This window comes from Odocoileus virginianus, chromosome 24, assembly GCF_023699985.2.
Source record: "Odocoileus virginianus isolate 20LAN1187 ecotype Illinois chromosome 24, Ovbor_1.2, whole genome shotgun sequence".
In the NCBI taxonomy this organism is placed as follows: domain Eukaryota; kingdom Metazoa; phylum Chordata; class Mammalia; order Artiodactyla; family Cervidae; genus Odocoileus; species Odocoileus virginianus.
The window spans coordinates 52403928-52430763 of record NC_069697.1 but is presented as its reverse complement, the minus strand read 5'-3'; the positions used below and the strand labels follow the sequence as shown (position 1 = coordinate 52430763).

Here is a 26836-nt window from a genome sequence, read left to right as displayed (position 1 = left end):
CTTTCTGTAATTATTAAGAGAAAATGATGCAAAGTCTTAGCCCAGATCTTGGAACATTACTTTTCTGTCCCAAGGCACTGCAGTAGGCGCTATGCTGGCTCTAAAGATGAATGGAACTTCTAACTATAAACAAGGCAGAATAGAGTACAGGCTCCAGGAGAGGTGCAGAAGACCGAGGGTATCTGCTGTTGACGCGGCCACTAAGCCACCTCTGTGTTTATGTATCAGGCCCGTGATCAGACCCCGCGAGTAGCTTGCCTGTTGGCCTCGCTCCGCCGGGCCATGTCTGCAGCTTCTCAAATACCCACTCCCGCGCCCTCGCCCTTTCTCGCCGGAGGTGTGAAACTACATCTCCCGACAGGCCGCGTGGGCCCCTTCCTTCCCCCTCTCCCGGTCCCGAGCCATGGCAACGGCGTGACGTGGCGGGTACTGGGAGCGGCGGGAGCGGCGGGAGCGGCTTCAGTTCTAGGCTACCCGGCCGCCCGGGCGGGAGCTGGGCGAGCACAGCCACCGCCCCGCGCCAGCCCTGCGCGCCCGACTGCGGCTAACCTTCCGCTCTCCCTGGGGAGTGAGGAGGGCGCGGCCGCCATCGGAGCAGAGAGGGCAAGGGAGGGTCGCGCGCATGGCCTCGGCGGGCGCGCGGCGACTCCCCGCCGGGACGCGCGCCGCGGCCCGGGGCTGCTGCGGCCTCTCGGCGCGCCGGGCTCCGCCCCCGGGACCTCCGCGGCCGCTGGGACCAATGAGGTGAGAGGGAGGTGCGGGCGTCCGCGCTGGAGCCGAGGGGGTCACCCAGGACCCCGAAGTTCCGCGGCGGAGAGTTGCATCTCTGGCTGCAAGCGCGGTGGGAGGGCGGCGGTGATCATACCCTGGGGTCTGATGTGTTGCTTTGGGGAAATGCTTTTGCAAATTATTCGCGAGGCAGTCCCCGAGGTGTGTCCAACCACACCTTGCCGGTCGCCGGTGCCCTGGCACCCGCCGGCTTGCGAGGCCCCGGGGGCTGTGAGGCATCCCGAGTCCTCGCTTTCGGCAGGAGCGTAGCCTCCGGTCCAAGGCAGCTGGCGCTTCGCACGCACCCCTCTTTTTCCCGTCTCCTCCCTCGGCACTGTCCTCAGCCGCCCTCGACCTTTCGCACTCGTGACTGCCTGGCCGGGGAGCCTGGCGGGCTGCAGCAGGTGCTGGGGGGAAAGCTGGTTTGGACGACCTTCCTCTGGGATGCGCCCCTCTTCCTTTGCACCTGAGAATTGTTGAGGACCACAGGAAAGACTCTTGACTGTCTCTCCTTTCCTTTTGGCCTTAGATTTCCGATTTCCTGCAGCTTCTTCTTGCCCCGGGCTGCCCAGGTCTTGGCGACTGAGTCTGGCTTCCCTCCCAGCCGTTCCTTCATGGGCTTTGCTGCCCCCTTCACCAACAAGCGAAAGGCTTACTCTGAGCGTCGGATCATGGGGTGAGCATCCTCTCCTGTCCAATATCCCTCCACATTCCTCTTCCCGACCAACAAAACACCGTGTCCAGGGTAGAATGTAAGGGTAGCCATAGCGGGCAAGATTCACCCCGGCCACCTCACTCTCCCCAGTGGTGCTACTGACCCTTCGCCCGCCTCTGGCAGCCTTCCAACCTTAATTCCCCTCTTCTTGGTTGCCGTGCAGGTACTTTGTGAAACGTGCCTGGAGTTGGACAACATAAGACAACAGGGCACTGTTTCTTTACTGACCTGACTTTAGGTGTTCTGAGCGAATATGAGTTAACACTTACTGAACACTCACCTGCTGCCTAGCAGTTAGGCTGTTTAGGTGTTTTATCGCAGGTTTTCTCATTTGATCCTCTCAACAAACTTATGAATCAATTACTGTTATTACTTATGATTCACAGAGGAGATAAATGGAGACAACAATTTTCCTAGGGCCACTTTGTCAAAAAGTTATAGAGCTGGGATCTGCGTCCCTGTGTGAATCACCAGTCATCCCTGTTCTCCAGACATGACCCTTTTAAGGATCAAAATAGATAGTAAATGCAAAAACACTCTCTAAATGGCAAGACTTGAGATGCATTACGTCATGGAAATCTGGACATTTGCTTTTGCAAAATCATTCATGGGGGCTCATTTGGGATCTCTAGTTCCTGAAGGAACGTGACGGGTGGGCGCCTATGGCGAGGAGGAGCCTGAGCCCGCTGGCAGCTTCTTGGCCTCTGTGACTCCTTCCCCCAGGTACTCAATGCAGGAGATGTACGAGGTGGTAGCCAACGTCCAGGAGTATCGGGAGTTTGTGCCCTGGTGTAAGAAGTCTTTGGTGGTGTCCAGCCGCAAAGGTCACTTGAAGGCCCAGTTGGAGGTCGGCTTTCCACCTGTGGTGGAACGGTACACTTCTGCTGTTTCCATGGTCAAACCGCATATGGTCAAGGTGAGGCTGATTGGGAATGATTGATCAGGAAGTTTTTTCTGTGTTCTGTGGAATTTTTATATTCAAGGGCTATTTTGGCTTTCCTTATGATGATTTTTCTATCTCCATGTGTCAGATATTCCCCTAATATTTGAAGGAAAGGAAAATGGCTTCCAGTTCCTTCGTATAGCTTCCTACACCTGATATAGGTCTCATTCCATTGTAATATTCTTTAACTACCCGTCCTGTTCTAGGCTGTTTGCACTGATGGCAAGCTCTTCAACCATTTAGAGACCATCTGGCGATTCAGCCCTGGAATTCCTGCCTACCCTCGAACTTGCACTGTGGACTTTTCGGTGAGTCGGGAGGCTACACAGGGCTACAGCTGGGTTGTGGGGGCTGAGCCAGGGCGCTGTGACAGTTCCCTCCCAAGCCAACGACACCCTCCACAGGGGTGAGCCTGCATCACACCTGTAGTTCGTACTCGGTCCTAGGAACAGGAGTGGGGGGAGGAAAAGGCCCTGCACAGTGGCCGTGCATCGGTCAGGGACTATCCAACTTGGTTTGAAGAGTTTCTGACTGTCTCTTACCCATTCCCAGATTTCCTTTGAATTTCGCTCTCTGCTGCACTCCCAGCTGGCCACCATCTTTTTTGATGAGGTTGTCAAAAAGAATGTCGCTGCCTTCGAGCGCCGGGCAGCAACCAAGTTTGGTCCAGAAACAGCTGTCCCCCGTGAACTGATGTTTCATGAGGTGCACCAGGCTTGAGGCAAAGGATTATTCCCCAGCCTCGCCTCTCCTCCCCCTCCTCACCCAATTCTTATTTATTTGGCTCCTGGTCCAATCTGAGAGAAAAGTCCATGTTCGTATTACTGTTCTCCCTCTCAAACCCCCCAAAATCAGGCTCTGAGCTGGCTAGAAATGCTGGGGGAAAGAAAAGGCAAGGAGGTATGGAAAGGAGACATGCCTAGGCAAGGGTCAGGGTTATCCTGAGAGCACCACATGCCGGAAGCCTGCCACCTTCTCACACTCAATTACAGTCGCGGCTGCGCGGTCGCCTCTGAGCTCTTGTCAAGGTGCCTTAGTGTCTGACCGGGGGAAGAAAGCAGCTTTTCTTAGGACTGAAGAAACTGAACTCTTTCTTCTGATACAGAGCTACTGGGTGGTCAATAACCTTGCCTGCCTGCAATGCCTCAGGAGGTGCCTGAGAGCTGGCCGCAGCTTGAAACCCCCATGACCTCACTCCCAGGCGGCCTGGCTAGTGGAGCGAGGGACTGTCTCGGCCATCAGGGCCCAGGGCAAGGAGCACGACCACTGAACAGCTGTACCCCTGGGCTGTCTTCTGCTTGGCCTGAGTTTTTATAAAATGGCAATAAATTAATTGTGACAGTGTGAATCTGGCTTTTTTATATTGCTTTTTGGGGGGATAATGTAGATATAGCAGAGCAGAACAAAGTCATGGCTTCCTTCCCTAGGGGAGTGAAGGTGCAAGAAGGCCTCTTGGACATAGCGTCCCTGCTAACTATAGTAGCACATTCTACAAGCCAGGACCTAGTACCCACTCCCTTGCCTATTTATAGACTTTTTCAGAAGGTCAGTTGCAGCAGGAGTCTCAGGACAGAGCAATCTGGTCTCAGACCTCCCACATAACTGATGCCCTCCAGACCACCGTGTATTCTGGGGGATCTGGAAGGGAGGCAGCAAAGAGGGATCGGCATTCCGCAAAGCTCCAGAGCGCTCTGGAGGGTCGGACCCTGAGTCAGCTGTCCTGCCCTCACTGCCCTTGGTGTAGTTTCCTTTCACCCACTGGGCTGGACCAGTCTCCTTGGATCAGTCACCTAAGCAGCTGTGAGGTCTCGGCTCTAGTCCTTGCATGTTCTACTTTACAGCAAATTTAGGAAGGATGGGGGCTAAACGTCAAGGACTTCTAACCATTAAGACAGCAGCAATCTCCTTTGGAAATCTCACAGGGAACCTGTCTTCTGATTAGGGTAAGTGAATGCCAAACATGCCTAAAGATAAAGAGAGGCATAGGATAACTTAAAACCTACTACATCTAGGACCGTGCTAGCCAGACTCCTTACCTCAGAATGGAGACTCTTGCAGGCCTCATTTAATAGGCTCAAGCATTGTTAATAAAAACATTTATTTTGCATTTTATACAGAACAACCTGAAGTCTGCATCGTGACAGTTACCCAAGGGTTTACAGACAGTATTATCCCTCTCAACAGCATGGTTCCGGGGATTAGGGATCCACACAAACAGGCAGGAGTTGCAAGGGAGGAAGGGGGCACAGCAGGAGTGTATTTTTAATCCTTTCTTAAAAAGGCAGAACCTTCTGAGTCACTTGAAACCTGTGCATATGGGGCTTCTAAAACAAACAGTGTACTGTGAGCTCTTGGGGAAGGGACAGGATAAGGACCTTGATAAATAAAGGGATATTGGCTTGTGGCAGGGGATGAGGAGGGAGTTTTACTATTTTTAATGTCCTCAGCCCCAGCACCTGATAGTCAAAAGAGACCATGTCTGATCTTAAAAATCATTTCCCTGTTCAGAAAGAGGTACTAGTACTCCTGGGATCAGGCCATGAAAATATCATGCTGGTCATTCCTAAGTCCCTGTTTTACAGCCCACAGCATATTAAAGGGGAAAAAAAGGTCAGAGGGTAGCGGTCTGTGTTCCAAGGAAGTAAAAACTTAGTTCACATTAAGCACTGATGAAGCCAAATAACTAGGAACGAGCACGCATTAGACAGTGCTGTATGTGCCTGCTGAAGAGAGGTCTCTAGGAAGGCCCGAGACAGGAAGGTCCGCAGCAACCTTGGCCTGAGGTGCAGCAGGTACAGAAAATCTGGAAAGAGGTGAGTATTCAAGTAATGGGGAATAGAACACTCCTAGATCTTAATTTTAATAGGATAATTTAAAAAAATAAAAATAAAAACCAAATATTGGTTGCCAGTCACAACAAATACCATGGCCTTTATAATCATCTGGTAGCTTAAAAAAAAAAGCCACAGCATCACCAAGAGATCTTGCTAGGAGGTGTCTGTGTGCACGGGGGAGGCTAACGGGGCTCAGCGCAGCTGGCAGTCCAACTGATTCCTATGGGAACAGGAGGGGCAGGCCTATTAAAGGGTGGACACAGGAGAACCAGAAGCTCTGAAGTGACGGCAGATTCTCTGCAACCAGCTTTGACCTGGGGAAAGAGGAGCCAGATTCTCACTCTGAAGGTGGGGCTGAGGGCAAACCTGACCCACACTACATGCATTAGTCCTGGTCATCCTACAGTTGATGGGCAACTCATACCAGGCCGGGCAGAGGAGCTGGTTGGGGAAGAAGGGGTTACTTTTCTTCTTTAAAAAAATCTTAATTTATATTTTAACCTCAAACCTATCATCAGTGCCTCAGATACAATTTAATCTTAAGTCTTTAAAAGCCCCAAAACAAAAGTATACTTTTTTTTTAAAAGATCCCTCACTCTCTGGTGGATACTTTCCTCCCCGCCCTCAGTTTCACCCTGACTTAGAGTCCACAAACTTCATCAGACCGTCTGTGCTCATGGACTTGGGTCTCTCTAGAGGGAAGCCCAGGGCTCGGCTCCAGATGAGCTGTGCTAACACGCCCAGTGCCCGTGAGACCCCAAACAGGACTGTGTAGTAATTCATCTCCGTCATGCCGTAGTACTGTAAGATGAAAGAGAAGAAAGTGGTGTTACAGGCCCACAGGCAGTTGCAGGTACAAGTCCAGGGTGATTAAAAGCCTTAACCCAGTTAGCCTTAGACAGAAATGACTGGGAGAAATACAGCAACTGGATTCTGAAAGGAAATCCTCATCCCTTCCCTCCAGCCCACACTTTCTACACCACAGGCAACTTTATCAAGAGGACTAAGGAGGTGTGAGAGTCCTGGCTCCGACGAGCGAGCTGATTTTGTGCCTGGCAGAGAATAGGAGGGCGTATAAAGGAGAGGAAGGCAGGGGAGGGAGGGCTCACCTGCAGCAGCACTCCGCTGTGAGCATCCACATTGGGCCAAGGATTCTTTGCCTTGCCCTGCTCCAGGAGGATGTTGGGCACGATCTTGTACAGCTGTGCGACCAGCTTGAACATGGGGTCCTGAGGCAGGTGCTTCAGCGCGAACTCTCGCTGACAGGTGTACCGCGGGTCAGTCTTCCTCAGCACCGCGTGGCCGTAGCCGGGGACAACCTGCAGAGGATGGAGTCGGGGGGAAAACCAGCCGTATTCTCAGGCAGAAATCTTTGCCTTTTCTAAATTCTTCAGGGCAGACAAATGGAAAAGAAATCTCTAATTTAGGGAGTTATCTCATTGTTTTCGCCTTCATTCTTTTCAATTTATTGGACTTTAGTCTTGGCTTCTTTCTTAGTTGCTAAGTGTCTCTGCTCACCCGTCCTGAGTTGAGTGTGTTCCAGATGTAGTCTCGTAACTTCTCATCTGACACATCTTTGCCAACTTCCTTCTGAAGTTGTGTCAGCCAAACAAGCACTTCCTACGGGGAAGGAAGGTTTAGAGAATAAGAGTGTCAATGTATATACCAGGAGAGAATGCCAGGATCAGAAACAAAAGCATGCCGGTGAGAAAGACACGGAGCAGGAGAAGAGCCCTACCTGATTTGCCAGTCCGTGCAGGGGCCCCGCCAGCCCGTTCATGGCTGCCGCGAAGGACAGATAGGGGTCTGAAAGGGCGCTGCCGACCAGGTGGCTCGTGTGGGCACTAACGTTGCCGCCTTCGTGGTCACTGTGGGGAGGGAGAAAGGAGAGTCAGGCCCAGAGCGAGGAGGGAAAAGGGCACGGTGCCAACAGGGGCCCTGCTGTCCTCTTTCTGTCACGGACTTGCCTGGCGGTGGGCTCACACCAGCCCAGAGCCAGGCGTTCATACATTAGCTCTTGTAAGAGACGTCCCAACGTTCCTGGCGCCTCTGCTCACTCACCCACAGAGCTGAGAGGTTACTGGCTGATGACGCCCGGCCGTGTGCCATCTCCGGCTTCCACTCGAGCTTTAAAGCAATGGCCAGAAGAGGGCGCTCCGGGAAAGCCAAAGGGCTCCTCTAAGGAACAGCTGGTACCTTTTCCGGGCTAGAAGCGCCAGCTTACTCCTGGTGTGGTTACAATAATTTCACTAGACCTCCTGTGCCTTTGCCAACCCCTTTCATGCCTGGTATCAGTCCATATTCTGCGCTTCCGTCTCCTGCTGTCTACCACCTGTTCCCAAAACATGAGAATGTTAAGGAGCTTTTTCTTTTTTTTCTCTTGGTGCACCGTGTGGCATGCAGGATCTCAATTCCCTAACCCGGGACTGAACCCACACCCTCTGCAGTGGACGGGCAGACTCTTAACCACTGAACTTCCAGGGAAGTCCCAAGGAGTTTCTCTTCATATTCACCACCAATCCAGCAACCTGCTGGCTGGGTCTCCCTCACCTGTGGATGGTGAGGTACAAGCGCATGAGCTCCGTGAACTGAGCGTCAGTATAGCCGAGCATGCTGGTGAAATTGTGGGACCAGTCCAGCTTGGGGTCGATGGCCCCGATACCACTGCCCTCTCGGTACAGATTCCGGTAGATCTTTGCTGCGACACAAGGAAGCTTTGCGATCAGATCCATACAGTCTTCGTAAATCAGCTGATGGGGAGAAAAGGAAAATGGAGAAAAAAGAAGAGGAATTATCGACCAAGAGTCAGGCAGGGTGGCGTCTCCTCTCCACGGACGGGGCTTTCCAGATGGACACGGACATTTGGATTATATGCTGGGTGGCTATAGATGGAGTGAATAATAACAATGACCATGTAACTGAGAAACTGTTACGACCCAGGTACTGCATCAAGGGGGTTACACATGGTATCCCATGTATATTAACATATTATTCCCAATTTTTCTCCATTCTACAGAATATATAACGACCTTCATTTTACAGAAAAGGGAACTGAACCTCAGAGCATTCAGTCAATGCCAAAGTCAAATTTCAAACCCTTACATGTTTCATCATGATCTTTTCCACTATATGACTTTGCACTCAAAGAATATGCTAAGACACTAGGTTTTAATAATTCTATGTTCCATCTTTCAAAGAAAATTCACCATATATGCAAAGAGTCAAACAGTGACATTCAGTCATTAGTTATTAACAAAGGCTTCCATTTTTAAAGCACTTACTATGTAAAAAGTACTGTGCTAAATAGATTATTTTCAGTTTTTGCTTTTCTTAAAATAGTCCTGTAAGGTAACATATCCCTCATTTGTAAAACCTGGGGCACAAAATTACCCACTCAGCTAACAAGCATCATCTACTTAAATTATTAACTCATGGCGATGCTTGTTTCATCTGTACCCTTACTTTCCCCTCTCATCTCCCCAATTATTGAGTGAATCCCAGATATCATATATAACATGTAAATATTTAAGCATGTATCTCTAAAAGAGAATCCAAATCAAAAAACCATTATCCCACTGAAAAAAAAAAATTTAACAAATCTTCAATATCATTAACTAATCAGTACTGAAATCCCCCCCACACCTCATTCATTGATTAAAGTTCCCCCCACTTGTTTGTTTTACTGAAAAATAGCCCACATTACAATTGTCTGATGTCTCTGAAGTAGTTTTTAATCAATTTAAGTTCCCTCTTATGCTGTCCTTTTTTTACTTTGCAATGTACTTGTGGAAAATCAGCCTCATTTGTTCTGTAGAATTTCCCTTAGTTTAGATTTTGCTGGTTATATACTTGTGATGTCATTTAACATGTCCCTCTGTCCATTTTATTTCTAACAAACTGATAAGAGATGGGAGGCTTGAGCAGATTCAGGTTCAATTTTTTTTTTTTTTTAAGCAAGACTTTTTGATAAATAGCGCTATGTTCATTTATTAAGAGAAACATATAACATCTGGTTGTCTTTTTGTGATGTTAATGGTTTGTTCAACTTTTATGTCTCAATTTTATCTTCTTACAGGGATTTTAAGTTGCCCTAGGGAGGGGGGACAGGGTTTTTAGTAGTTTTTTTTGGCCATGCTGCACAGCTTATGGGATCTTAGTTGACTGACCAAGGATGGAACCTGCGTCCTCTGCAGTGGAGACAACCCTAGCCACTGGATTGCTACGGAATTCCTGTTTCTTCTGTTAGTAACAAAAAAATTCGGGAATTCCTTGGCTAGGACTTGGGGTTTTCACTGCCAAGGCCTGGGTTCAGTTCCTGCAAGCCGTGAGGTACAGCCAAAGAAAAAACAAAGAAATTTCTACTTTCAGTCACAGTACATAGGAACCATGGAGAAAATACTTGCTGAATGTTATTACACAGTGCTGTCCTATCAAGCTAACTGGCTAAATGTTCCTGTAAGAAGTAATGAGGTTTTAGTAGTTCTGCTGGAACAAAGAACAAAATCTATAATAAGTATCTTAAATGAGATAATCTATGTGAAGTCATCTAATACTCAAGTACTCAGCATTGAATTTTGTCAATGCCACCAAGATTCAATGAGAATACTGCCAAAACTAAAAAGCTACTTGAAGCAAGAAGTACTTAGCTAACAAGTTCTCAGGAGATTACTTACATGACAATCATACTATTAACCACACCTCCTTGCAGATTTACATCCCCCAAGGAAGTAGATGTTTTCCAGAAGTATGCATCAACAATATGCAGCTCAAGGGACCTGGATTGATTAGCGGAATGCCAAGAACAACAAGATCCTGGGCTAGGCCAACTGGCATCTGAGGACTATGTACTAATTTTCACAATTATTTGTGAAGTATGAACAACCGATTCATAAAGAAACTACAAAAAGAAGATTGTTTCAACTTCTACCACTGAGGATGAAGTTTATGAAGCAGCAAGTATCAGACCAGGTCTGACAGTGTGGGATCTTTACCCTGCTTTTTGTAGTGGAAAAGCTGTACTGTCAAGAGATTCAATAAATAAACACTCTGACAGAGAACTCCTTATTTCTTCTTTAATAAGCTAATAAGACTGAGGTGCTACTTAGCTACTGGGACTAACTCATTCTTCATCTTTAAACCCTCAGGGGAAAAAAAAAAAGGACAAAACAAGCCACCACGGCAACTGCCTGGAATAAAGGTAACAAAACTGGCCATAATCATCACTGTGATCCAGCACCTCTAGGGCCAGAGAAATTCTGGCCAGGTACTTAGCAAGCAATCATTAAAAAAAATTTTTTTATTGGAGTATAGTTGATTTACAATATTGTATTACTAATAGCTATCAATCATTATTAAGAAGACACAGAAAACAAAGAGTCAGTATTAATGGTGAAGAGACCCTAGAGTGAAGCAAACTCAAGTCTCAACCTGGTCTCCACCAGCTACTAGCTGCATGACCCTGGGCATCCTACCTTATTTCTCTCATCTTCAACTTTGCCATTCAGTAAAATGAGAATAAACACTAAGGTCTACCTCATGGGGTTGTTCTGACGATTAAATCGGATGAGTATAAGCATTCAAGCCAATATTTGGCATGCTTTCAAGAGCTGTTTGTTAGGTGTTGGAATGATGATTTTACTATACAGTAAATAGCTTCAAACCCTACACATACCATTCATACGCCTTACTAGAAAAACCTGATCTGTCAGCTACTTTGCAAATTTTACCCAATCCAACAGTATCTTAAGGCTACCTCACAGTTAAACAGCTTGTGCATCAGAGTAATCTAGTCATAAGTGAAGTTAAGTCAATTACAAAAAGACCTACCTCTTTCACCTCAAGAGATTACACTAGTTATCTAAAGTCATGTAAACTGCTATGGAAGGAAAGCTGTAGGCAGATCATCCTTTTGCAATATAAGTAAAACAGCATGAACTGATGATTCTAGAAGAGACTGAGATCACATGTACTCTTTAACGTAAATTTTTAAACAGAAATAACCAGTTGAATGCTGTCATGTAATTCTACTTAAGCAGAATGGTTAAATTAAGCAAGAGAGAACTAAACAGAAATAGTGCTTCAATGACCTTTGAGAGAGATACAAGACGTGGCAGCAAAATAGCACCAAGTTCCACTACAGCAATTACTGGTGCTAACTTTTGTTCAGTATGAACTTTATTAGACACACATCCCGAGGCTGACAGATATATCAGTAATGCTTATAAATACTCTCCAGCTTGGTAAAGTCCTGAAATATAATCTTTACCTCAAGACAGCCACCCTCAAATGACATCTCCCAAGAGGTGGCAGAACAACCAACCAATAGCTGTCCACCGAATCGGAGGCAAGAGCAAGCAGAGAACAAGATTCATCTTCCTGATTCAATAAAGGACAGTGTGAAGCAATGCAGCCTGTTTGGATAACTGGGAAATATCTTATAGGTATTTACTGCAAAGTATGAAGAACTCTCCAACAGTCAACACAACCGCATCGTAAGTAGCAACAGGCACTCCTGAGTGGTCAGTTTCTAACAAACAAGTTTTAAAAGAAATGTTGGGCTTGATTTAACCATTTCCACTACGGTGACCCACACAGATAACAATGACTGGAAACAGCATTTTAAAAAGAAAATGAAAAGCAATATATTCAGGTTACACACCTTCTGAATCTGCTGACTTGTGACTTCATAAATGCTTGTGGATATGTTCAGTCTGCATCATTCCTACACCTTTCTCCTCAAAGCCAACCAAACTGGTATCAATTGCACACTTTCTCTCCCTCTTTCCCTCAAGAGCACTCAATTCTGTACACACAGCTGGCACTGAGTAAATACTGACCAATCAAATGGAGTGGGATTTGCCAAAACCCATGGAGATTTCATCAGACAAGTGGGCCATACTAGTCTATGAATAGTATGAACTCACAATGAGCTCTTTAGGGGCTTTCTGGTCAAAAATCCTTTAGTGCATCTGCTTTGCCAAAAGGGACTTTTCCACTCCTATACTACCTGTCTCTAAATAAGAAACAAACAAACAAAAAAGAGATGTCCTTCTGTAGACCTAGCCAGATAAACGGCGCTTCACCCAGGATTTGTGAGGCACTGGAGAGAGGAGGGAAGGAGCTGTGTCCTACACACGAGGACAAGGCCCAGCAACCTCCTCATGCTCTCACGACAGAGTTCAGACTAGGAAAGTCACATTGTGTTTTCTGAGAAGACAGCTCATTTGCTTTCTGCATCCTAATTCCAGGATACTAGCTACCCTTCCACTCCTGACAGGTATCTGGAGTGGGTTAGCCCAAACTGGCTGACTGCAATTGGTCCTTCCTAGACTCCAGAATTGCCTTAGGTGCCATTCTTCCAACTTAAAAAGGTTCTCATTTGAAGAAGAGGAGAAAGGATCTTTTGGGGCCAGGGTATGTCTACTCTGCGAAACCTTCCTCAGGGAGCCTGCAATTAAGTCACACCTTTTTCAATGTTCCAACAGTGCTGTGTACATACCTCTGTTATAGCAAGATTACTGAACTGTAATTTCTTTTTTACATGTGTATCACCTTTACTAAAATCAATAACCCTGGTGATAGAAAGCATGTTTCATTCATCTTTGTAATTCCAATGACCAATAAAAAGCAAGCCTACAATAAAATTTTGTTAAACGAATCTCTGGCATAACTCAGGGTAGTAATTTTCCTAAGGATCCGTCATTCTTTTCTCTTTCTTCACACTCGGGTCCTCTGAATCTCTACCGAACATCCGTCGTCGCAGCAGCTTCCTACCTCCCAGTACTTGGCTCGGTTGATGCCCTCTGCGTACGCTCGGGCGAAGCCACTCTCGCTGTTGAGAGCTGTCACCGCCGCGCTCAGCTGAGACATGGGGTGCAGGTTCGTGGGAAAGTTGTCCAGCATGGTGACCACATGCGAAGGCAGGGCTGCCCTCTTTGCCCACTCCTGTGAGAGCCAAGATACCTGTGAAAAGGAAGACATCGCTCATGACACTAGACAAGGAAAAAGAAGACAAATAAAGACAGCAGGGGACTTCCCTGGTGGTCCAGTGGTTAAGAATTTGCCTCCCAATGCAGGGGACATGGAAGGGAATTAGGATCCGACACGTTACTGAGCAACAAAGCCCAGCCGCCGCAACTGGAGAACAGAGAAGCGCATGGGCTCTAGAGCCCGCGCACCACAACCAGAGAAAGCCTGCGTGCCGCACAGCACAGCCAAAACTAAAAGGAGAAGAAGAGAAGGACAGTGAGTATTCCCTGGTGGTGCAGTGGTTAGGACTCGGCGCTTTCACTGCTGGGAGCCTGGCTTGAATCTCTGGCTCTTGAGTAACTTGCAAAATGGTAACTAAGATCTTGCAAGCTGCCTGGTGTGTCCAAAATAAAAAATTAAAAATAAAGAAAATGAAAACACTGACCTCAAGTAAATCAAATCCAAGAGATTTCAATCCAGTCCACTTATAAAGCAGAACTCTGCTCTGATTTCCCTCCCCTCTACAAACCATCACCCATAACCAGAACAAGATTAAGTGCTTGAGATTAGAAAAAGGCAAAGGAGGGGAATGAGAAGGCTAATGTCCTTCTGCTCACCTGTTCCTCTGTGGGGATCTGTCCAGTTACCAGCAGCCAAAACAAGCCCTCTGGCAAGGGCTCTTCCCCACCCTTAGCCTTCGGCAGCAGCTTCTGGCACTCAGGGATGCTGTAGCCTCTGAATCGGATGCCCTTGAGGGAGAGGGGTAAGGATTAGCTCAAAAATCACACTGACTGATCTCGCTTCTTCAGACCTGTCAACAAATGTGCATCTTCAGGTAACTCACTCTTGCTTTGTACTTTCACTAGCTGATATATTTGAAAGGTAAAGTTATCCTGCAGCTACTCCATATGTACCTATTTTCACCTTCCAAAATGCACAGGCATGTGCCCCACTTTGTTCTCCTCACCCTCAGAGATTTAATCCACGGTGTGCCTGACTCAGTAAGGTCAGTGATCACCAGTGATCGACAGGAGGTCTCTTACCTCATCAGGATCGAGAACTGATGTTTCATATACCAATCCCTTCATGCCTCGCATGCCACCGTACATCTAAAGAAAAGAAGAGGATGTAACAAGTTGTCCAAATAATTCAGGCAGGAGATTCTTAGAGCTTCATGGGATCTGGGGGAGGAAATTTAGTCTCTAACTTGCAAAACTTTGGGAGATTTCTGGGTTAACTTTCTATAGGATGTAATTTTGAAAGGAAGACTGCTAATGCTGGAAATGAATTTTGTAAGTTGAGAAATCACTATCTTTAGTTAGTGTTTTTGCCTGTGCTCCCTTTTGTCATTTTTTTCTCCTGCCTGCTCTTCTCCCCTCCTCATTCCCACCAACCAAAGTAAACAGAATGGGATTGACTATAGGGAAAGAAGATGGAGACCGATGGCTAAACAGTGCTATGAAATTATCATCTGAGCTGCTGAGATTCTCAGAACTGAAGAAAAAAACCATCCTAAAGCTGTTCTATAAGGCCAGCTAGAGCTATGGTCTAACTGGATGATCCACACAGCATCAACTCAGAGACAGAGAACCTTGGGCCCAAAAGCTGAGGGGTTGGGAAAAGTAATAGAAACTTCATTCATCTTTTCCCATACCTAAATTAGGTTAGCCTCAACTATTAAATCTGTAGAAAAGAACAGTCTAATTTCTAACAAACAGCATTAGCTTCAGCATCTCCCTATATGGGACAGAATGCTCTGAACGGTCAGTGAAGGGAGTGGTGCTTCTGGCAAAGCACCGAGCTCCTCTTCCAGGCAAAAGCCCACCCCCTTACCATGTCCACCGTGATCTGGCCCACCACTGTCTTGCCATGTTGCTGCCTGAAGGTCTTAACTCTGGTCTGCTCCTTAGGTATCAAATCAGCCAATATGTCTTTCAAATTCTAAAAAGAGGAGTAGAAAGGCTAAATGATGATCAAAATATTGATTATATTTCTGCAAAGTTGATATGTTAAGACTGATTTTTAGAATTTGGCTTTCTCTGTCAGGGAAGCCTGGTCAACTACTCTGTACAGATGAGGGTAAAAGAATTAGAGGAAGAAGGGAATGGGGAGTTGTTTAATGGGTACAGTTTCAATTTGGGAAGACAAAAGTTTTGGAGATGAATAGTGATGATGTTTGCACAATAATGTGAATTACTTAACTACCCCTAAACTATAAACTTGAGAATAGTCTACTTTCTAATGAATACCATAAGCCCCAGCATTTCCTTTTATGAGACAGAACGCTTTGAATAGTCGGTGAAGAGAATGGCACTTTCGCTGAAGTACATCATAGAGCTACTTTTTTCCAGCCAAAATCCCACAGTCCTTATCATGTCCACAGTGATTTAGCTATCTTAAAATAGCAGTAGTGATAATGGCCGTAACAAGAGTCCTGGTCACCTCCGTGAGACCCTCGGGATAGTGCTAAGAGCCTGGATGGCAGCCCACCCAGGGTCCGGCTGCCTCCCTGACCCTCAGTCCCCTTTCCGAACCTTACCGTGGAAGAAGCACTCGCATGCCGGGCAGCGAGAACAAGACAGGATGCATTCTGCAAAAAAGAAAACAAAAGCACAAACCTTATGCATCGTCCTCCTTCCTAGGTATTAACAAGGAACTGCAATGACTCAGCTTCTGTATCTTAGCCTCTATGGACAGTCTGACATATGAAAGCTGTGTGAGGCCTTGAGCGACCTGGAAAAAATTCCAGTCTGGAGGCAGCAGCTTCATCAGCACTCCCCGAAGAGCCTCTCCCATCACCTGGGTTCTAAGGGCTGGGCTTTGTGAGGCATGAAGCAAACGGCAGAGAGGCAGCTGTTAAAGTGTCCAGCCCTTCAAAACTGCAGCTTTCCGTAGCTCTGAGGGGCGCCGAGAAGAGCAACGGGGACAGGGACGGGCGCCGTGAGCAGGCTGGTCGCCTCCCCTCAGCCCGGGTCCTCTGGCAGCACTGCAGCTCCAGGCGAGGGGAGGCCGGAGGGGACGCCCCCGGAGGAAGCATGCGGGAGACAGAGCATCTACGAGGTGACAGCCGGGCGCTCCAAAGCAGCAACGGGAACTAGAACACCGGTGCGTCAGCTTCAACATGCTGAGAGAAATGACTATAGACTTCTGTACCCAGGTGAGAAAGAAGAAACTCTTAAAGGAGGTGAAATAAAGACATTTCAGGGAAGCAGACGCTGAGAGTTACCACTTACACACCTTACCAAACACATTTGTTTACACTGAGGCACAGCTGACGCGCAGCAGTATTCTGTAAGTCTGAGGTACGCAGTGTGACCCACACTGTTCGAAGGTCGCATCCCATTTACAGTTACGGCCCCGCTCCCCTCTCCCCACCGGAACCCGTGAGTTTATTCTCTTATGTGTATTTTTCTTGTTTGTAATATTCACTAGTTTTCTTTTTTAAATTCCATGTAAGTGATTCACAGCATCTGTCTTTCTGACTTATTTCACTTCACATGGTACACTCCAGGTCCATCCATGTTGCTGAAAATGGTAAAATTTCATTCTTTTTATGGCTTAGTAGAATAGTGTATCTAACACACTAATCTTTATCCATTCATCTCTTGATGGACACTTAGATTGCTTCCATATTTTGTAGCTAGGCTATATTTTTCTACATTTAGAGATAGTTTTTTTTCCCCCCAAGAAACACAACTTTCTATGAAGATTGCTGAGTTGCAACAGAAAGTTCAACACTGCCTTTGAAAAAGACAACCTGTTGTACTACTACCAAGTTGTAAGGACTTTAGGCAAGGAGGCTGACTTTTCTTCACAAGATTATTTTGAAGATAAAAAGGAATAGTAAAAATAAGCCCCAGGGTCCTCATCTATAAAATGGGGCTGATACCCACTATATCCCACAGGGCTGTCTTGTGATGATTAAATTACAATGGATGTGGAAGCACTTTGCAAACTAAAGATCACACACACACACAAACCATGCAGCAAGTCTATACGTCTCCTTTTGCCAAAAGGTCAGACACACTTTTTATTATTATTATTTTTTTCCATTTATTTTTATTAGTTGGAGGCTAATTACTTTACATCATTACAGTAGTTTTTGTCATACATTGAAATGAATTAGCCATGGATTTACATGTATTCCCCATCCCGGTCCCCCCTCCCACCTCCCTCTCCACCCGATCCCTCTGGGTCTTCCCAGTGCACCAGGCCCGAGCACTTGTCTCATGCACCCAACCTGGGCTGGTGATCTGTTTCACCCTAGATAATATACATGTTTCAATGCTGTTCTCTTGAAACATCCCACCCTCGCCTTCTCTCAGAGTCCACAAGTCAGTTCTATACATCTGAGTCTCTTTTTCTGTTTTGCATATAGGGTTATCGTTACCATCTTTCTAAATTCCATATATATGTGTTAGTATACTGTAATGGTCTTTATCTTTCTGGCTTACTTCGCTCTGTATAATGGGCTCCAGTTTCATCCATCTCATTAGAACTGATTCAAATGAATTCTTTTTAATGGCTGAGTAATATTCCATGGTGTATATGTACCACAGCTTCTTCATCCATTCGTCTGCTGATGGGCATCTGGGTTGCTTCCACGTCCTGGCTATTATAAACAGTGCTGCGATGAACACTGGGGTGCACGCAGACACACTTTTTAAAGTAACTACAGTCATCCCTCGGTATTCAAGGGGGAATTGGTTCCAGGACCTCCCCACCCTCAACAGATACCAAAATCTGAGGAAGCTCAAGTTTCTTAAATAAACTTGGATCTGTAGGATCTGTATATAACCTATGCATATTTTCCCATATACTTTAAGTTAACTCTAAATCACTTATAATACCTAAAGCAATGTAAATGCTACATAGTTGGAAATACAAAGTAAATGCTATGCCAATAGTCAGCACAAAGCAAATGCAAGTTTTGCTTTTTGGAATTAAATATGTTTGATCTGCAGTTGTTGTACCCACAGGTGCAAAACCCATGGATACAAAGGGCCGACTGTATTGCATTGCTGTCTGATTGTGCTGGAAAGCATTTGAACTAGTGGTAATGTATAAATTCCAAAACACCGCATGCTTAAGGTGAGGCTGAGTAGTGCCCGAGGCTGTTAGAATTTCATGCCCCTCTTTCTGCTGGGGCAGGAGGAGGAAATGAAAAGGGAAGAGATCCTTCAGAAAACTTTATTTTAAAAAGAATCAAAAGAAAGAAAGAGAAGTCACTCAGTTGTGTCTGACTCTTTGCGACCCCATGGACTGTAGCCTGCCAGGCTCCTCGTCCATGGGATTTCCCAGGCAAAAATATCCAAAGCTAAATTCAGAGAGCACGAGGCAAGCTAATGTGGCCCTAAAACAAAGGGGGAAGGCCTCAAATCACTAATGAGGACTGCTTGAGACTCCTCTCATTAACTTTCTAGAGAACCTCCTCTAACTCACTGAGGACCACTTGGGCAGAAAGTACACAGCACAATAGCTATTTAGCCTGTTCATCCTACACGGGGTGAACGGGAGCGGACCCAGCACTCAAGAAATAACTATTTCCTTTATCTTACTAGTCATCAAAAAGTGAACAAGGGAAAACCGTGAGTGGGTTCAAAGTGCTCTTCCACAGCACCTTCCATGTTCAAGCTACTCCATGCGCCACGGCCCCACAGATCCCCTATTACAGAAGCCCCATCTCCTGGAGACCACACCAGCACTCAGCAGACCCCTTAATTGTGGGTAGTTGGTTATTTGGGTTTGCTCTGAAAGAAGCTATAGGGGAACATACCATCTGAGAGAAAAAAGAAGTTGAAATCTCTCCACAATGATAATTTTTTCACTTCTAAAACATCTTTAAGTTTCTAAAATGGCTGGCTGCTTCACTGGCAAGAGGAAGACATTATAAGAATAGTCTAAGGTTAAATCTTAGGCAAAGAAAAAAAATCTATCCAAGCTAAGCTGACAGAATGAAAGCCTGATCTTAAGATGAAAATGAAATTCTCTCAGAATGGAGGTCTCTATTCCACCAATATGCCTGTATAACAAAAACAGTTTTTCCCCCTTAGGAGAGAGAACTACTAGAATCAATGAGCTTCCCTCTCTTTTTACTTCACTTAAGGTTAAAAAAAAGAAGAAGAAAATCAGAAAGAAAAGGGTGGAAAGCCAACTAACAAGGCTATAAGAATGCAACATCATTTAAAGGCATCGGATGGAAATATCGCCATGCTTCCACCACCAGCAAAGCCCTAATTTCCTCTGTAGAGAGTGTCTTTACCATTTAATGAGGCACCGCAAAGTAACTTGAGGAGAGCTGATCTCAACTGTCCCTAATCTCCATCTGCAACACTTCTTAGCCAGATCTCCAACTGGCAAAAATAATGCTAGTGTGTGAACAGCATGGCTATGTAGCTCCAAAGTGAAGGTAGTATATCTGTTCCTACTATACTTCTGGTTGTGTGACCCTAGCCAAGTCATTTAATCTTTCTGTACTTTAATTTCTTTATCTCTAAAATGTAAACAATCTACCTGAAAAAGAATTCAGAGTAAAGATAGTAAAGATGATCCAAGGTTTTGGAAAAAGAATAGAGGCACTGATCAACACACTATGAATGTTTAACAACAAACTAAAGAATGATAAAGTTTAAGTTTAATCGTGTCCCACTCTGAGACCCGACAGACTGTAGCCCATCAGGCTCCTCTGTCCATGGGAATTTCCAGGCAAGAATACTGCAGTTGAGTTGCCATTTCCTTCTCCAGAGGATCTTCCTTACCCAGGGATCGAACCCAGGTCTCCCACATTGTAGGCAGACACTTTACCATCTGAGCCACCAGGAAAGTTAAACAGATAAACAATACAATAACTTAAATAAAAAATACACTAGAAGGACTCAATAGCAGAATAAGTGACACAGAAGAAACACATAAGTGAGCTTGAAGACATGAATGAAAAAAGTAAAAAGAAATGAGGACAGTCTGAGACCTCTGAGACAGTATTAAATGCACCAACATTCGCATTACACAGGTCCCAGAAGGAGGAGAGAGAAAGGACCTGAGAAAATATTTGTAAAATGGAAATAGTTGAACCCACCTCAAAGCACTGCTAGGAGGATGAATTAAGTCAATATTTATGAAGCACTTACGATCACGCCTGGCACACAGCACCAAGTGCTCTGTATTTGTTATTTAATAAACACAGAAAAGTAAATAGTATGGCTACTTTCCAGCACTCTTCAATGTCAAGTTCAGTCATATTTTGGCTCACTGTGCAGCCTAGGGGGAAGGATTTTGAAAACAATCATATGGATAGAAGAATTCAGGTTAGGATAACTGTACCTGACGATGTAGAAGACAGAGCGCACGGCTTGGAGTCAGGGAAGGAAATCTGGGCTCCAGTCCCAGCTGTGTCACTAAATAATGGAGACATCTAAAGCAAAGCTACTCCTGTTTCCCCTTCCCTCTCCACATCTAGGACAACACTCAAGCACTGGGCTCCAAAGTCTGACCCTAAGGTTCCAACAAGGACATATATGTAAAGGTACATAAAAACCTTGCTATTTAAAAAATATGACTGCCTGGCCAGCAATATTACCATTACCTGGAGCTTGTCAGAAATGCAGAATCTTGGGTTTCACCTCAGACCTACTAAACCCAAATCTGTAGTTTAACAAACTCACTAGGTTGATTCCTACGAACAGTAAAGTTTGAGAAACATCCATGGTTTAAAGTGTTAAGCAAGGAAGCAGAGGGGAGAACACCGAGTTGAGGACGTGGTGTTATCAAGAGTCAAGTCCTAAATGCAGGTCCTCTATGACCTAACTTCTAGTTTCAATTCTGATATCTCAAAATGGGTAATAAAGCCAATTTCAGGGTAGACAAGTGGACTATATGAAATAATTTGCATAAAAGCATCTAGAACAGTGCCTTCTGCATAGCTGAGATCAGTAAACATGTTTCTTAGTTATGTGTTGGCTTATTACCTACCAACTTGTGTCACAACTCTCTCATGGAGCTGGATCCCAGGAAAGAGACAGTCAAGTCTGAGGAAGGGTGAGTGAATAATTCCCTCTAGTTGAAGAACAGGAAATAAAGCCCCAACTTTCTGAAGGGCCTCTTGACCAAGAAAAGAGTCTCAGGGAGAGGAAACAAATTTAACTAACTATAATCTAACACCAGCAAGAGGTGTTAGAGGGCTGTCATACCTTAGGCTACATCCCTCATCTCATCTACCTCCTGGCTGCCAGTGAAAGCTGCCAAGCGACTTTTGTACAGTGCATTCAGGCTATACTCACAGATAGAACAGGCAGCGTACAAATCTCTGAGTCATCCCTGAACTTTCAACTCCTAGCTCCTCCCCCCAACTCTGGAGGCGTGGCAACTGAGCTCTGGCTTCGGGTTACATGCCACGTGTGGAGTCATCCTACAGAAAGGCAGCTGTCAGGTGAATCAGGGCAGCATCTCACTCAGTAGGTCAGCTGCTTCAAGGGGAGAGATGGCAAGAGGTACTTCCAAAGATAAGGGCCAGGCTCACATCTTCTGTCTGCCAGAATTCTCTATAGGGTGGTGGGAATTACCATCACTAAAAGGCTTTTTCAAACCCCACATGCCACCATCCCATGCCAGTAACTTTTCCGTGAGCTGGCTATTACTGATAGAAGTGGGCTGCAGCTGTCAAATATGCTATGCTAGGATGCAAAAATACAATTAAGGGAACCTCTATCTTAAAAGGCCAAGGGAGGAAAAGGACAAATAAAACATGCAGGAAATTCTGCCAAAGACTTGCTTATAATACTTTAGGGTATTGGCCAAATCCCTTAACAAAAATCAATTAAAACTACTCCTTTCTCCCCCAGATTCTGCCAACAATAGAATCCCATTTGGATAAGCACTTACTTAATAATGTAGTTACTTCTGTCTTACTCCTCTTAGCTTATTATTATCATTGATCCACATCTAGGACCCTTACTCTACAAGGGAAAAGCCAAATTTCCTTCAATACTCCATCAAAGACACGTTCAGAACATGTCCTGGCACATATCCAGGGGCTCCAACGTCACATCTGTGAGGTTACAAACCACTGTGTGTAAAATAAACAGGCTACAAGGATATGTTGTACCGTGCAGGGAACACAGCCAGTACATAATAGTTATAAATGGAATGTAATCTACAAAATTGTGAATCACCATGTTGTACACCTGAAGTACTGTCAATCATCTACACCTCAATTTAAAAATTAATTTTAAAAAACTTGTGAGAGATGCTCCTGATTTTATTAGAGCCCTTGTCCATTAACAAAAGATGAGAGCTTGCCAAGCCAGCAGAACTGGCTTAGTTGGTGAAACAAACACAATTCTCTAATAACTGCAAGAAAAATCTTGTGCTATGAAGGCTTCCAGTGCAGAAGAAACAACTTGCATTAAGTAAAAACAAACACACACAGGACAAAGACTCCTCTCTCCCCAGAACCAGGTCAGAGAACTAAAGCCATTTAACATTTGTCTTTCACAAGACTAATACTGGAAGTCCACCCACACTACTTGGTCAGGCCATTTAATAGCATGGGCAGAGAAATCTTTAGATTTCGTACTCTGATGCCCTTCATACTCCCAAGAATTCCCTTAATAATTCTGCCCAACTCCCATTGTCTAACAGACCCTTCTCTAAAGGTTCGCTGATTATTCAATGAAGAAGACTGAAAAGGACACCAGTTCAGCCTCAGGAAAGAACTGAGTCCTAATTTTTCTTTCAGAGAAATTCTTATTGTTCTTTAATAGTTGCTAAACACCTATTTATTATGTGCATATGAAGCCTATATTACTGAGTAAAATATATAGGATCTGTCACTATACTACTTTCTCAGGAACTAGAAACTGTTTCCTCACTTCCACTAGGAGTTCTTACAATGCTTTGTTTCAGGGATTTACAAAAATCTTTTCCTAAGTCATTTGAAAAAAAGACATAGGACGATAAACCTAGAGAAAATAGTCTAAAACAGACTATAGCTAGTTTTGAAGTCACTTAAAAATAATCACTAGTTAGGGACTTCCCTGGTGGTCCAGCGGTTAAGAATTTGCCTTGCAATACAGAGGACGCAAGTTTGATCCCTGGTTGAGGAACTAAGATCCCACTTGTCAAGGAGCAACTAAGCTCATGTGACACAGCTCGAGAATCTGTGCTAGATCCTGTGGACTGCAACTAAGACCGATGCAATCAAATAAATACATATATATATTTTAAAAATCACTAATTAAAAAAAAAAGCCCAAACACATACACATATATATTAAATATAGTTACAAACAAAAAGGACTGCACATGGCTTTACTGGCCCAACAGGAGGGGATCACCAAGCAGTCAACTGAGACACTTGAAAAAACACAAATTTCCAGACCCACCCCACCTCTGCTGACCCAGAATCTGCATATAGGCCGCATAAACGTGCAGTGTGAACAAGCCACCCCAGGTGATGATGCTCACTGTGAACTTACTTACAGATCTTTTAAAATGATAACATGCTAAAAGAAATTATAGGAATTCAGGCAAGTTCAGCGAAGAGCTGGAAAACAGATCCTAAGATCTGCTGCTAAAGTTGTCTCTCTACTCTTTTTAATTTCACTCAAATCCTATTCAACTCTATTACCTCAGGCACCAAAAACAGGGCAGAAGGAATTACTCTGTGGCTTTAGGGAGCCCCACCAAGTCTGGTTTCCTGCCTTCTGCCCACCTGGAATGTCAGCCTTCCCTTCAGATTACCTGCTTATCTCAATGCCTCCGCACACCCACGCATTTCAGTGGTTACCAGTCTAAAGACCACCAGAAAGAACAGTACAATCACTCCGCCACTAGCACCGGGTGAGGCGTCGCTCTCCACTGTTCATCTCTGATTCATCTAGTAAGCCATCAGGGAGTTGCCATTACTTTGGGTAGCAAAGAATCAAAGAAGTTCAGAGAGTTTGCCCTTAACAAGTTTTGGTCTTTAAGCTTAACTAATACTTCAAAGGACAAAACTGACTCAGTTGTGCAGAACCCAGTTTCAGGCTTAACTTTACAGAAGAGATGTGTAGTGGTGTGGGCTTGCTGTAAAGTGTCTTGAAAAAGTCTAGAAATAATCTAGAAACACTTTTGGATTGACTTACCTAAAGTTATCAAACAGCTTAGAGGAATAATTCTCAAAGATACAAGAAGCAGGGCTGTCCGTCACTTTGGTATTAAGAATGCAGAAGTTAATTGGAGGATCTACTCTAATTCCCAACTCAGATCACCCATGAAAAGACAGTATTTACAGCACAAAGCGAAGGCACCCATAGCTAATACTAAAGCCACTGCTTACTAGAAATTCATTCAGATAAACAAGAAGTCAAATAACCTTAAGGCTCTGAATGAGGTGGTCTCTCCAACTCAGGTGCTCATTAAATTACCTGACAGTGAGCAGGGTAGAACAGAACAATGATTAGCTAGTCTCCTAGCAAGGTTAAAAAGTTTTCTCAGAAAAGCGAATTACACCTGACTTTGAGAATCAAAGTGGTAGGCTAGAAGACTATTTTTGCCTTCTAAAGCCTACCTTAATAGCAAAAGAAAAACTGAGCACCATTATTAAACTGTAGGCTAATCTGGAAAGTTCAGGCAGGTGCTAGCAATGCTGTCAGATTGAAAGACTTCTTGGTATTCTGGCTATACTGCTTAAATCTCAGGAAGTTTCCACTCCTTGGTCTGTTGAGCTTTGTTATAAGGGTCGAAAGCCTTAGAAGGGCTTCCAATATACAGGTTTCAAGGATCCTCGGGTCCAACAGGAAAGTAAACAAAACAATAATGATCACTACAATTAGGTTGCCTTGTCAATTCAAAAACTTTCTGAGTTTCTTTCCCCAGAGGTTTAAGAGAAAAACTAAATTCAAATGTAAATTCCAAAGGCTGTTTCAAATTGTAGAGTTAGCAGCTCTGGAATGAGCTAATTATAGTATCTCCTGTTCAGCCAAAACACTATCCAGAACTTGCTTCTTTTCCCAAGAGGCTTCCTTTCCCTGTTCCCTGGTAGTGGAAGGAACTGTCAAGTAAGACAAGTATCTCCTAAATGGTCAGCCTCCACCATGCTGCTGAGTACCTGGAAAAGCCTGTAAATGCTACAGGCTTTACCTTATCTGCCAACCATTCAAGATAACACTGTAAGACAAAACCTTTCGAGGTTTTCCCTTTCCTCCCCTTAGGTGCTGGCAGCTTTAATTTGTCTGCAGAAGAAAAAAGTTTAAGTTCTTTGCCAAAGTCAAGGTCACTTGTGGGACTGTCCCTGCTTGGATTAGAAGGCTGGGACCCCTCAGCACACCAGTCTGTTTAAAGTACCCAGTTACCCAGAGACAAAAGTAATTTTGGCAATATGAAATTGAAAACATTGTGTAAGCAACAACATTCCTTATAATCCCAACAACAGCAAGTCAAATAAACGGCCTCTCATGGGACTTTCCTGGGGGCTCAGACTCCACGCTCCCAAAGCAGAGGGCCTGGATTCCATCCCTGGTCAGGGAACTAGATTCCGTGTGCTGCGGCCAAATAAATTTTTTAAAAGTAAAGGGGTCTCCCCAAAGAGGAACCTTTCTTGGGTAGAGCAGATTTAAAAGCAACAGTAAAACTCAAGTGAACAAGTAGTAGGACCGGCCATGTAACCTTGGAATTACTATCTCCCGCCCAGTCATCTTCACTTATCAGCCTGCAGTTTATAGGGACAAGTTTTCTCCAATCACATGCGATAATCATGCAGAAGGTTCTACACAAACCCTCCACCCCACCCAAGCTCCTCCTATATAGAGTAACTGCAAAAGTCCCAAGGACAAAGAGGACCCGAGTCGCATTCCTCCAGAAGGAACTAGTATGCTTGGTCACTAAAGGTTGAAGTATCTGGGCTGGAGAAATGGAAGCCGGCAGTTCTGAAACTGACAAGGGCCTCTCTACCTAGTCGAAGCTGAAACTAGCCACGGCTCCGGCTCCGGCCCAGGATAGAGTGAGCACATCTGCTCACCCTTGCCACTTCTCTTAGCCAGCCCCTTCTTCCAAACAAGCTCTTTCCCTAATCCCAGTGGAATACATCTACGTTCTTCACTCCTTTTTCCAAGGCCAATCACCCCCGCCTCTTCCACCCTTGACACGCGGGGTGACAGCTCGGTCCGGCCTTCCCACCGGCCCAAGACCTCAGGCCAGGGCGGGCAGCACTCACTTCACCCCCAATGGGCCGGAAGGCACAGAGCCCCGGGAGCTCCAAGCAGGGCAGGCGGCCAGCCAAGCGCAGGGCCCCTTTAAGACGCGCTGGGGTGCGCCTGGGTAGGGGAGGGAGACCCCGGGCTTGAGGGCCTGCAGTCGCCTCAGCCCCACCCTGGAACCGCGCGGTCCCTCCTAGTTGCTCACCTTAGCTCCGAAGAGCCGGGCGGCCGCAGTGAGTAAAGCCATGGCGGGCGAACTCGGGGAGCTGCCAGGGAGGGAGGAAGGGAAGAGAGCTGCGGCAGGAACGGGAGGCGGCGCCGCTGCACCAGAGGCCGCGCGGACGAGGGGAACAAGGTTGAAAGGAGGAGACTGAGGGAAGGAGTAGAAGAGCCGGCGGCGGCGCCCAGCCCGGGGTCCTCGGTGAGGCCCCGCCCAC

General features: G+C 45.5%; 2 protein-coding genes across 3 annotated transcripts; one reads left to right on the top strand and one right to left on the bottom strand.

The window, feature by feature from the left end:
• Positions 1 to 429: 429 nt before the first annotated feature.
• COQ10A (coenzyme Q10A) lies at positions 430 to 12917 on the top strand. Of its 2 annotated transcripts, none has more exons than XM_020884084.2 (5): positions 430 to 744; positions 1298 to 1444; positions 2207 to 2399; positions 2633 to 2734; positions 7664 to 12917. In XM_020884084.2, the coding sequence occupies exons 1-5, from the start codon at positions 623 to 625 to the stop codon at positions 7688 to 7690; spliced, it is 591 nt and encodes a 196-aa protein (XP_020739743.2). In that variant the 5' UTR covers positions 430 to 622; the 3' UTR covers positions 7691 to 12917. The 2 variants fall into 2 exon arrangements, with proteins under 2 accessions (XP_020739743.2, XP_020739741.2); XM_020884082.2 differs by lacking the exon at positions 7664 to 12917 and adding an exon at positions 2979 to 3774 and having other exon boundaries at positions 432 to 744.
• Positions 4508 to 26836, bottom strand: CS (citrate synthase). The gene is made up of 11 exons (XM_020884075.2): positions 26605 to 26836; positions 15768 to 15818; positions 15062 to 15169; positions 14272 to 14337; positions 13846 to 13977; positions 13034 to 13222; positions 7811 to 8010; positions 6999 to 7128; positions 6779 to 6880; positions 6370 to 6579; positions 4508 to 6061 (listed from the first exon to the last, which is right to left on the bottom strand). The coding sequence occupies exons 1-11, from the start codon at positions 26644 to 26646 to the stop codon at positions 5891 to 5893; spliced, it is 1401 nt and encodes a 466-aa protein (XP_020739734.1). The 5' UTR covers positions 26647 to 26836; the 3' UTR covers positions 4508 to 5890.

Coding starts and splice junctions, on each gene's coding strand:
- COQ10A (XM_020884082.2), top strand. CDS start 623: ATGGCCTCGGCGGGCGCGCGGCGACTCCCCGCCGGGACGCGCGCCGCG. Junction 745..1,297: donor CGGCCGCTGGGACCAATGAG/GTGAGAGGGAGG, acceptor TTTTGGCCTTAG/ATTTCCGATTTCCTGCAGCT. Junction 2,400..2,632: donor TCAAACCGCATATGGTCAAG/GTGAGGCTGATT, acceptor GTCCTGTTCTAG/GCTGTTTGCACTGATGGCAA.
- CS (XM_020884075.2), bottom strand. CDS start 26,646: ATGGCTTTACTCACTGCGGCCGCCCGGCTCTTCGGAGCTAAG. Junction 13,978..14,271: donor CAGTTCTCGATCCTGATGAG/GTAAGAGACCTC, acceptor CTCTCCCTCAAG/GGCATCCGATTCAGAGGCTA. Junction 8,011..13,033: donor ACCGAGCCAAGTACTGGGAG/GTAGGAAGCTGC, acceptor TCTCCCCATCAG/CTGATTTACGAAGACTGTAT.